Source organism: Carassius gibelio, chromosome A4 (genome assembly GCF_023724105.1).
Source record: "Carassius gibelio isolate Cgi1373 ecotype wild population from Czech Republic chromosome A4, carGib1.2-hapl.c, whole genome shotgun sequence".
Classification (NCBI taxonomy): domain Eukaryota; kingdom Metazoa; phylum Chordata; class Actinopteri; order Cypriniformes; family Cyprinidae; genus Carassius; species Carassius gibelio.
Window position 1 is genome coordinate 1,475,335 of NC_068374.1, and position 11,088 is coordinate 1,486,422.

General features: G+C 49.3%; 1 protein-coding gene and 1 long non-coding RNA gene across 3 annotated transcripts in view; both read left to right on the forward strand.

Moving 5' to 3' along the window:
• Positions 1–1,294, forward strand: part of LOC127968729 (uncharacterized) — a 9,003-nt gene extending 7,709 nt beyond the window's left edge. Inside the window, exons 4-5 of the long non-coding RNA XR_008156071.1 lie at positions 348–408; positions 1,141–1,294. This is a non-coding gene — a long non-coding RNA (uncharacterized LOC127968729). The remainder of the gene's footprint in view (positions 1–347; positions 409–1,140) is intronic.
• Positions 1–7,101, forward strand: part of LOC127968521 (ubiquitin carboxyl-terminal hydrolase 15) — a 34,542-nt gene extending 27,441 nt beyond the window's left edge. For both annotated transcript variants that reach the window (XM_052569800.1, XM_052569808.1), the window contains 12 exons: positions 3,410–3,634; positions 3,735–3,818; positions 3,893–3,987; positions 4,064–4,252; positions 4,518–4,630; positions 4,707–4,967; positions 5,043–5,113; positions 5,197–5,312; positions 5,547–5,696; positions 5,764–5,867; positions 5,956–6,044; positions 6,214–7,101. In XM_052569800.1, the coding sequence (XP_052425760.1) occupies positions 3,410–3,634; positions 3,735–3,818; positions 3,893–3,987; positions 4,064–4,252; positions 4,518–4,630; positions 4,707–4,967; positions 5,043–5,113; positions 5,197–5,312; positions 5,547–5,696; positions 5,764–5,867; positions 5,956–6,044; positions 6,214–6,402 (1,686 nt within the window). In that variant the 3' untranslated portion in view covers positions 6,403–7,101. The remainder of the gene's footprint in view (positions 1–3,409; positions 3,635–3,734; positions 3,819–3,892; positions 3,988–4,063; positions 4,253–4,517; positions 4,631–4,706; positions 4,968–5,042; positions 5,114–5,196; positions 5,313–5,546; positions 5,697–5,763; positions 5,868–5,955; positions 6,045–6,213) is intronic.
• Positions 7,102–11,088: the final 3,987 nt, after the last annotated feature.

Below are 11,088 nucleotides of genomic sequence, written 5' to 3' on the forward strand. Positions count from 1 at the left end.
CCTGCAGGTGGTGTGTGTGTGTGTGTGTGTAAGCTCTAGAGTGATGTTTGGTTCTCCTCTGGATCTCCTGCAGGTGTGTGTGTGTGTGTGTGTGTGTGTGTAAGCTCTAGAGTGATGTTTGGTTCTCCTCTGGATCTCCTGCAGGTGGTGTGTGTGTGTGTGTGTGTGTAAGCTCTAGAGTGATGTTTGGTTCTCCTCTGGATCTCCTGCAGGTGTGTGTGTGTGTGTGTGTGTGTGTGTGTAAGCTCTAGAGTGATGTTTGGTTCTCCTCTGGATCTCCTGCAGGTGTTGTGTGTGTGTGTGTGAGCTCTAGAGTGATGTTTGGTTCTCCTCTGGATCTCCTGCAGGTGTGTGTGTGTGTGTGTGAGCTCTAGAGTGATGTTTGGTTCTCCTCTGGATCTCCTGCAGGTGTGTGTGTGTGTGTGTAAGCTCTAGAGTGATGTTTGGTTCTCCTCTGGATCTCCTGCAGGTGGTGTGTGTGTGTGTGTGAGCTCTAGAGTGATGTTTGGTTCTCCTCTGGATCTCCTGCAGGTGGTGTGTGTGTGTGTGTGTGTGTGTAAGCTCTAGAGTGATGTTTGGTTCTCCTCTGGATCTCCTGCAGGTGGTGTGTGTGTGTGTGTGAGCTCTAGAGTGATGTTTGGTTCTCCTCTGGATCTCCTGCAGGTGGTGTGTGTGTGTGTGTGTGTGTGTAAGCTCTAGAGTGATGTTTGGTTCTCCTCTGGATCTCCTGCAGGTGGTGTGTGTGTGTGTGTGTAAGCTCTAAAGTGATGTTTCGTTCTCCTCTGGATCTCCTGCAGGTGGTGTGTGTGTGTGTGTGTGTGTGTGTGTGTGTGTGTAAGCTCTAGAGTGATGTTTGGTTCTCCTCTGGATCTCCTGCAGGTGGTGTGTGTGTGTGTGTGAGAGCTCTAGAGTGATGTTTGGTTCTCCTCTGGATCTCCTGCAGGTGGTGTGTGTGTGTGTGTGTGTAAGCTCTAAAGTGATGTTTCGTTCTCCTCTGGACCTCCTGCAGGTGGTGTGTGTGTGTGTGTGTGTGAGAGCTCTAGAGTGATGTTTGGTTCTCCTCTGGATCTCCTGCAGGTGTGTGTGTGTGTGTGTGTAAGCTCTAGAGTGATGTTTGGTTCTCCTCTGGATCTCCTGCAGGTGGTGTGTGTGTGTGTGTGTGTGTGTGTGTGTGTGTGTGAGAGCTCTAGAGTGATGTTCGGTTCTCCTCTGGATCTCCTGCAGGTGGTGTGTGTGTGTGTAAGCTCTAGAGTGATGTTTGGTTCTCCTCTGGATCTCCTGCAGGTGTGTGTGTGTGTGTGTGTGAGAGAGAGCTCTAGAGTGATGTTTGGTTCTCCTCTGGATCTCCTGCAGGTGTGTGTATGAGCTCTAGAGTGATGTTTGGTTCTCCTCTGGATCTCCTGCAGGTGGTGTGTGTGTGTGTGTGTGTAAGCTCTAGAGTGATGTTTGGTTCTCCTCTGGATCTCCTGCAGGTGGTGTGTGTGTGTGTGTGTGTGTAAGCTCTAGAGTGATGTTTGGTTCTCCTCTGGATCTCCTGCAGGTGTGTGTGTGTGTGTGTGTGTGTGTGTGTGTGTGTAAGCTCTAGAGTGATGTTTGGTTCTCCTCTGGATCTCCTGCAGGTGGTGTGTGTGTGTGTGTGTGTGTAAGCTCTAGAGTGATGTTTGGTTCTCCTCTGGATCTCCTGCAGGTGTGTGTGTGTGTGTGTGTGTGTGTGTAAGCTCTAGAGTGATGTTTGGTTCTCCTCTGGATCTCCTGCAGGTGTTGTGTGTGTGTGTGTGAGCTCTAGAGTGATGTTTGGTTCTCCTCTGGATCTCCTGCAGGTGTGTGTGTGTGTGTGTGAGCTCTAGAGTGATGTTTGGTTCTCCTCTGGATCTCCTGCAGGTGTGTGTGTGTGTGTGTAAGCTCTAGAGTGATGTTTGGTTCTCCTCTGGATCTCCTGCAGGTGGTGTGTGTGTGTGTGTGAGCTCTAGAGTGATGTTTGGTTCTCCTCTGGATCTCCTGCAGGTGGTGTGTGTGTGTGTGTGAGCTCTAGAGTGATGTTTGGTTCTCCTCTGGATCTCCTGCAGGTGGTGTGTGTGTGTGTGTGTGTGTGTAAGCTCTAGAGTGATGTTTGGTTCTCCTCTGGATCTCCTGCAGGTGGTGTGTGTGTGTGTGTGAGCTCTAGAGTGATGTTTGGTTCTCCTCTGGATCTCCTGCAGGTGGTGTGTGTGTGTGTGTGAGCTCTAGAGTGATGTTTGGTTCTCCTCTGGATCTCCTGCAGGTGGTGTGTGTGTGTGTGTGTGTGTGTGTGTGTAAGCTCTAGAGTGATGTTTGGTTCTCCTCTGGATCTCCTGCAGGTGTGTGTGTGTGTGTGTGAGCTCTAGAGTGATGTTTGGTTCTCCTCTGGATCTCCTGCAGGTGTGTGTGTGTGTGTGTAAGCTCTAGAGTGATGTTTGGTTCTCCTCTGGATCTCCTGCAGGTGGTGTGTGTGTGTGTGTGAGCTCTAGAGTGATGTTTGGTTCTCCTCTGGATCTCCTGCAGGTGGTGTGTGTGTGTGTGTGTGTGTGTAAGCTCTAGAGTGATGTTTGGTTCTCCTCTGGATCTCCTGCAGGTGGTGTGTGTGTGTGTGTGAGCTCTAGAGTGATGTTTGGTTCTCCTCTGGATCTCCTGCAGGTGGTGTGTGTGTGTGTGTGTGTGTGTAAGCTCTAGAGTGATGTTTGGTTCTCCTCTGGATCTCCTGCAGGTGGTGTGTGTGTGTGTGTGAGCTCTAGAGTGATGTTTGGTTCTCCTCTGGATCTCCTGCAGGTGGTGTGTGTGTGTGTGTGTGTGTAAGCTCTAGAGTGATGTTTGGTTCTCCTCTGGATCTCCTGCAGGTGGTGTGTGTGTGTGTGTGTGTAAGCTCTAGAGTGATGTTTGGTTCTCCTCTGGATCTCCTGCCGGTGGTGTGTGTGTGTGTGTGTAAGCTCTAGAGTGATGTTTGGTTCTCCTCTGGATCTCCTGCAGGTGGTGTGTGTGTGTGTGTGTGTAAGCTCTAGAGTGATGTTTGGTTCTCCTCTGGATCTCCTGCAGGTGGTGTGTGTGTGTGTGTGTGTGAGAGCTCTAGAGTGATGTTTGGTTCTCCTCTGGATCTCCTGCAGGTGTGTGTGTGTGTGTGTGTGTGTGTGTGTGTGTGTGTGTAAGCTCTAGAGTGATGTTTGGTTCTCCTCTGGATCTCCTGCAGGTGGTGTGTGTGTGTGTGTGTGTAAGCTCTAGAGTGATGTTTGGTTCTCCTCTGGATCTCCTGCAGGTGGTGTGTGTGTGTGTGTGTGTAAGCTCTAGAGTGATGTTTGGTTCTCCTCTGGATCTCCTGCAGGTGGTGTGTGTGTGTGTGTGTGTGTGTGTGTGTGTAAGCTCTAGAGTGATGTTTGGTTCTCCTCTGGATCTCCTGCAGGTGGTGGCAGAGGAGGCCTGGGAGAGTCACATCAAGAGGAACGACTCCATCATCGTGGACATCTTCCACGGTCTGTTCAAGTCCACCCTGGTGTGTCCCGTGTGCTCGAAGATCTCGGTGACCTTTGACCCCTTCTGTTACCTGACGCTGCCTCTGCCCATGAAGAAGGAGCGGACGCTGGAGGTGTATCTGGTGTGGCTGGACCCGCTGGCCAAACCCACACAGGCACGTCACACAGACTCATTGCTCAGAAACTGTCACTGTGCTTCATACTTGTCCTCTCTGCAGGTTTGTTTCTAATGCTGTGCTGTTGTTTGTCTTCCAGTATAAGCTGACAGTGCCTAAAGTGGGCTACATCTCGGACCTGTGCGCGTCACTGTCGGCTCTGTCCGGCGTCCCTGCTGAGAAAGTAAGCGTCCGTGTGGAGTGTCTCACGTCTGCTGGACTTCTCTGCACTCACAGTGTTTCTTCTGCTGTGTCTAGATGATCGTGACGGACATCTACAACCACCGCTTCCACCGCATTTTCGCCAGCAACGAGAACCTGAGCAGCATCATGGAGCGCGACGACATCTACGTGTGAGTGGCTGTGTACCTGCATCAGTGAGTGTGGAGAGCGCCGCTGTGTCTCATGTGCCTCTGTCGTCTGGAGCAGGTTTGAGGTGGCCATCAGTCGGCTGGAGGACACGGAGCACGTGCTGATTCCTGTTCATCTGCGGGAGAAGTACAAGCAGTCGGGCTTCAACCACACCAGCACGCCTCTGTTCGGCCAGCCCTTCCTGCTCAGCGTGCCACGCTCGGTCAGCGAGGACAAGCTCTACAACCTGCTGCTGCTGCGCCTCTGGTATCTGCTCACACGTCTCACACTCGTCCCTCAGCAGCCCGTCACACATCAAACCATCAGAGTAACAATCCCCTTCGTGTCTCTTCAGACACTAGCACTAGCAAAGCTCCTAAACACTTAGGAATACCCTCAAACCTCTCCGCCTGATTTAGTTTTATCCTCATTTTCTCACTGTTGTGTTGAAGTGTGCTGTATTTCCTCCATCTCTGTCTGGTGTGTTCTCCTCCCAGTGTTTGTTGGTCATGGTTGTTCTGTGTGGTTTCAGTCGTTTCATTCGTCCGGCCACAGAGGACAAGGAGTCAGAGGAGACTCTCTCGCCCAAGCATCCCTCCATCAACGGCAGCGCCACCAATGGTGTGTTGGAGGAGGGCTCGCCCAGTAAGCATGCTGTGTTTATTACCGAGCAGTCGTCATGTGTGAGGTACGAGTGACTGAAGCCTGGCTCGTCTCACAGGTGAGATGGAGACGGACGAGCCGGACGACGAGTCCAGTCAGGACCAGGAGCTGCCCTCGGAGAACGACAACAGCCCGTCGGAGGACTCGGTGGGACTCGGAGACAACGAGCTGGAGAACGGCTTGGACCCCGGCAAAGGCCCGGCGCTCACGGCCCAGAAGAAGAGGCTCTTCAGCTTCCAGTTCAACAACATGGGGAAGAGCGACGCCAACTTCCTGAAGGGAGAGATCCGCTTCGACGAGGACCACACGCGGCTCAGCGGTGCGAAGCCTTCCTGTTACTGTAGAGAGCCTGTGGTTCCTGAGCTGACCCTGTGTTTGCTCTGCTTCTCTACAGATAGATGCTATCTGTCCCTGGACTGGGAGCCAGAAATCAAGAGGAGGTACTTCAACGAGGCTGTGGCCGAGGTAAAACTCTTCTGTTCCTAGTCAGAATCATGTGTGTCGTGATGTTTGAGATGCTCATAAGAGCCTGAATGTTTTCTCCTAAGGACTTCGATAAGCATGAGAGTATGGAGTACAAGCCGCAGAAGAAGAGCTTCTTCAAGCTGAAGGACTGCATTGAGCTCTTCACCACCAAAGAGAAGCTGGGAGCAGACGACCCCTGGTGAGACCCCAGAATACAGAGCAGAGTGCACGAGTGCAGAGTGTCGATCGTTTCATTCTGTATTTCTATAATGATTAATGCTTGTTGAGCTTCTTATTTCACCCATGCAGCTGCGATCGCTAGTTTCTGCTGCTGCTTCACCTTGCAGAAGCACATCAGTGGCAGGAGCAGAGTTATAAACCCGGGACACACATGCACACGTGACTGATCTCTCCCTGTGGCTGAGTGTTTCAGGTACTGTCCGCACTGCAAGCAGCACCAGCAGGCCACCAAGAAGCTGGACCTGTGGAGCGTGCCGCCGGTGCTGGTGGTGCATCTCAAGCGCTTCTCCTACAGCCGCTACATGAGGGACAAGCTGGACTCGCTGGTGGACTTCCCCCTGCGGTACGTCTCTCCCTGGGCTTTAGCTCTGGGCTCCTCAGCTGTCCTGACCGTGCTGTTTGACCCACAGGGATCTGGACATGTCGGAGTTCCTCATCAATCCTAACGCGGGGCCGTGCCGCTACGACCTGATCGCCGTCTCAAACCACTACGGAGGCATGGGAGGAGGACACTGTGAGTAGCAAGCTTTGCTGTCTAGATGTGTGTGTGACGTTAGTGGAGTCAGGAGCTGAAGTGATGGACTGTTGAGTGTGGTTTTCAGATACTGCCTTCGCCAAGAACAAGGAGGACCAGAAGTGGTACAACTTTGATGACAGCAGTGTGTCTCCGAGCAGCGAGGAGCAGATCGTGGTGAGAGTCTCCAGCCGTCTGAACTACAGTGATGCTCCCGCCGTCATTCACTCGCTCTCCCGTCCCTCAGAAGAGACTGGTGTGACGCCAGAGCGAGGGAATGCTGGCAGGATGGGATGCGTAAGTCCTTGACACTGTTCTCCCTGTGTGTGTGTGTGTGTTCGTGCAGTCCAAGGCGGCGTATGTGCTCTTCTACCAGCGGCAGGACACTGTTAAAGGCACGGGCTACTTCTCCCTGGACCGCCAGGCTCCGGACGAGGACCAGGCCAGCGGCGGCGCTCAGAGCGAGGAGGATCTGAATGACAACCAGCCCGAGGAAGAGCTAGGCCCCAGCCGAGACGTGTCCATGAGCTCTTGAGGAGCGGGACGAGCCACATCCACAGCCATAGCACCTGCTCTCCACGGAGCCGCCTCGGACGGATGCCCGGGTCTTGTGTTCTCGCATGAGTGAAGAGTAGAGCAGATTTACCTGTGCGCTTGCTTGATTCTGTATATAACACTGAACGCACTACTGACTGCTCCGTCCTCGTGCACAATCACTGCGTTTGTTTTAGCGTGTCAGCGACGTGAGGGCACAGCTGTTTTCTTCACCTCAGCCTTAACGGGAGTCTCAGACTGCTGCCTTTCCTTCGCACAGATCTCACTGTCGTAAGTCACAGCTGTGCATGAAAGAGGAGGACCGTTTCCCTGCTTTGCCTTTGGTTTTGATGAATGTTCTAGTCTTTTTTGTGGGAAGCGACAGGCGTTGGTTGTGCTGACGGACTGCTTAGGTTTATAAATACTGTACATAAGAGTTCACTCTATGAGTGCATATTTGATAAATCTATTTATTTATAATACGGAGGGCAGAACATGGACTGAATGTGGCTTCGGTCGAGGACATCCATCCAACACTGCATCCATCTACAGGACACAGAGTCGTCAGAGGGATTTTGTACATTGACGTCCCTGCATGATTCGGGGATTTCCTTTAGCTGCACTTGAGTTCACTTTGGTTTACAATTGAAATGTGCATGTGTATTTATATACGGACTTCAATAAATCTGAGTCAAGTCTGGTGTTGTGTTGGTTCATGTTCCAGCAGGATGATTCCTATCAGTGTTTAGTGTGTGTTCGTATATGGAGGGCCAGCAGTGAGCTTGTGATGACTGGAAGCTCAACTGAAAGTCATGTGGACACCGTGTGTTCGAAGCACGTTCCCTGAACCTTCAGAGCCTGCGAGCAGTGTGAAAAGGCCTCGCTGATCGTGAGCATCAAACAGCGCTCAAATATACTACACACACAGACATGAGAAACATATCTAGGCATCAGGACTGCACCATAAATCAGATCAGAGACAGAAATGCACATACAAGGAATTTGTTTAACTGACATAAGCTTCCAGTGCACAGAGACAACAACACACAGACAACAAAAAGGAGGCAAATAAATAAGTGTATAAACAATTGTGCTATAAATGATAATGGAATAGGATTGAGTGAAATGCAGGGATGTACTAGGATGGAGGGGTAACAAATAAATATAAGGATATTGCACGTTTATAAGCATAAGTGGGGAACATTTAACTGTTCATGAGGTAGATTGCCTGGGGGAAGAAACTGTTTTTGTGCCTTGCTGTTCTGGTATTTGCGGCTCTGAGGCGCCGGCCAGATGGCAAAAGTTCAAAGATGGGGTGACTTGGATGTGAGGGATCCAGAGTGATTTTATGAGCCCTTTTCCTCACTCTGGATGTATACAGTTCTTGAAGGGTGGGCAGGGGAGCACCAATAATCCTTTCAGCAGTCCGAACAGTTCTCTGTAGTCTTCTGATGTCTGATTTTGTTGCTGAACCACGGCTGAATGATGGTGGAGTAGATCTGTTTCAGCATCTCCTGTGGGAGGTTAAACTTCCTCAGCTGGTGGAGAAAGTACAACCTTTGCTGTGCCTTTTTAACAATGGAGTCAATGTGATTGTCCCACTTCAGGTCCTGAGAGATGGTGGTTCTAGAGCTGTAATCGGGCTTTAAAAGTTAGGCCCGACAGGACCCGAGCCCGACAGGTTTCGGCCCGAGCCCGACAAGTACATTTTGATTGACAGCTTTTTTAAAGCCTGAACCCGTTTACAGCCCGACATTATTCAAATGTGCGCACGCACACAGCTCTTTTGCCTTTTGCCAACAATGAGTAATTTATTCATGTTTTAACATAATTTACTCATAACTGACGTAGACTAGACCACTTGGAAGTTGGAATAAAGAAATTAAATAAGTCCTGTGTCACATCGTAACATCTCAGCATTCTAGACATAGGCTCATTTAACCTATAAATAGACCAACGCACCAATAAAAACGAGTCTTTAAAAAAAAAAAAAAAAATTAAGATAAATTTTAAATTAAGATGGGTATTTGGCAATAACGAAATTAAGATAAAGGCTCCGCCGGATTTGCTTTATTTAATATAAGAATAATGCCAACATTAGCGTAAATACTCTGTCAACATTATGCATTTAAGACTCAATGAATATTTAGTTATCATTTGAAAAACCTTTACTCACAGAGATTAGGCTAGATCTACATGTATTTGTGGAGGAAAATGATTGAATCCACTCTAGATGTCTTCAGCGCGTTCCTGTACTCACTGATGGTGCGTCATTATTCACTCATTATTCTCATTATAAGCATGATCAAAACTTTTCCACACCTCAGAGTTTGCTTTAGTTGCTGGTGCAACCAAAACATAATCGCCAGAGGCAAGCCTCCGTTACACCTGCTCAGCATTCATTTTCACATCTTTCTCGCGCTAATCGAAACACATCACATGACCGCTCGTTTACCTCACAAACTGGAGCACAAGCCCAAGCCCGGCCCGAGCCCGCGTAAGATGATAGAAATTAAGCGAAATCAAAGATCTTCAGCTCTAGGTGGTTCCCAGGAACCTGAATGACTCCACTGCAGTCACAGTGCTGTTCATGATGGTGAGTGGGGAAAGTGCAGGGGGGTTTCTCCTGAAGTCCACGATCATCTCCACTGTTTTGAGCGTGTTCAGCTCCAGGTTGTTAAGACTGCACCAGACAGCCAGCTGCTCAACCTCTTGTCTGTAAGCAGACTCATCACCGTCCTGGATGAGGCCGATGACTGTAGTGTCATCTGCAAACTTCAGGAGCTTGACAGAGGGGTCTTTAGAGGTGCAATCATTGGTGTACAGGGAGAAGAGCAGAGGGGAGAGAACACATCCCTGAGGGGCACCAGTGTTGGTGGAGCAGCTGTTTGATGTGTATTTCCCCAGTCTCACTAACTGTTGCCTATCTGTCAGAAAGCTGGTGATCCACTGACAGATAGAGCGAGGGACAGAGAGCTGGGTCAGTTTGGTCTGAAGGGCTGTTGGGATGATGGTGTTGAAAGCTGAACTAAAGTCCACAAACAGGATCCTCACATAAGTCCCTGTTTTGTCCAGATGTTGCAGGATGAAGTGCAATCCCATGTTGATTGCATCATCCACGGACCTGTTTGCTCGGTAAGCAAACTGCAGGGGGTCCAGTAAGGGTCCAGTGATGTCCTTCAGATAAGCCAGAACCAGTTTTTCAAACCACTTCATGACGACAGACGTTAGAGCCACAGGTCTGTAGTCGTTAAGTTCTGCTATCTTGGGTTTCTTTGGGATGGGGATGATGGTGGTGCGTTTGAAGCAGGAAGGCACTTCACACAACTCCAGGGATCTGTTGAAGATCTGTGAAAAGATGGGGGCCAGCTGGTCAGCACAGATTTTCAGACAGGCTGGTGTAACACCATCTGGGCCTGGTGCTTTTCTTCTTTTGTTCTTCTTGAAGACCTGGCGCACATCATCTTCACAGATTTGAAGAGCAGGAGGTGTGGAACAGGGGATTGCAGGAGGTGTTAATGGTTGTGCAGGGAGATGGTCAGAATGGGTGATGGGGGTTTCAAATCTGCAATAAAACTCATTCAGGTCGTTAGCAAGTCGTTGATTAGCCTCAGTGCAAGGGGATGGTGTCTTGTAGTTTGTGATGGCCCTCAGTCCTCTCCAAACTGAAGTTGAGTCGTTGGAAGTAAACTGGTCTTCCAACTTTTTAGCGTAGGTCTTTTTAGCCGCTCTGATCTCTTTGTTCAGTGTGTTCCTGGCCTGATTGTACAAGACCCTGTCCCCATTTCTGTAGGCATCCTCTTTGGCCTGACGAAGATGTCTGAGTTTTACTGTAAACCATGGCTTATCATTGTTGAATGTTAAATAAGTCCTGGTAGGAATGCATATATCCTCACAGAAACTAATATAGGATGTTACGGTCTCTGTGAGTTCGTCCAGATCGGTGGCAGCAGCTTCAAAAACACTCCAATCAGTGAGGTCAAAACAAGATTGTAAATCCTGCTCTGTTTCGCTGGTCCATCTCTTCACAGTCCTTACTACAGGTTTAGCTGATTTTAGTTTCTGCCTGTAGGACGGTATAAGATGAACCAGACAGTGATCAGAACGTCCCAAAGCTGCTCGTGGAACAGAGTGATATGCTTCCTTTATTGTGGTGTAACAGTGATACAATATATTACTGTCTCTGGTGGGACATGCTGTCTGTATTTTGGCAGTTCACGGGAGAGATTGGCTTTATTAAAGTACCACAGAATGATTAAAACAGAGTCCGGGTGTAGTTGTTCTGTCTCTGTGATCTGATCAGAGAGTTTCTGTAAAGCCAGACTTGCGTGCGCTTGTGGAGGGATAAAACGGCATTTCTAGATCAGGACAGCACATCTTCTTTAACATAGTTACATCATGCAATATTTAATGCACATCTTGTCAGTAAAGCCGGTTCTGGAATCAGTAGTAAATCACATGGGGCAGCATTTATTTCACAGAGTAAATGCAGCTTGTCAGTGAACAAATGCGTGTAGTCAATGCTGCTCCATGTGATGGAGATTTCCCACTGATTACAGAAACAGCTTTAAGATGCGCATTAAATATCACATGTGATTTATGGTGCAGCCCGACTAGGGAGCTTTGAAGTATCTAAAAAAAGTAATGTTGAAAACAGATATTCTGTGATCAAGTAATCGGTATGAAA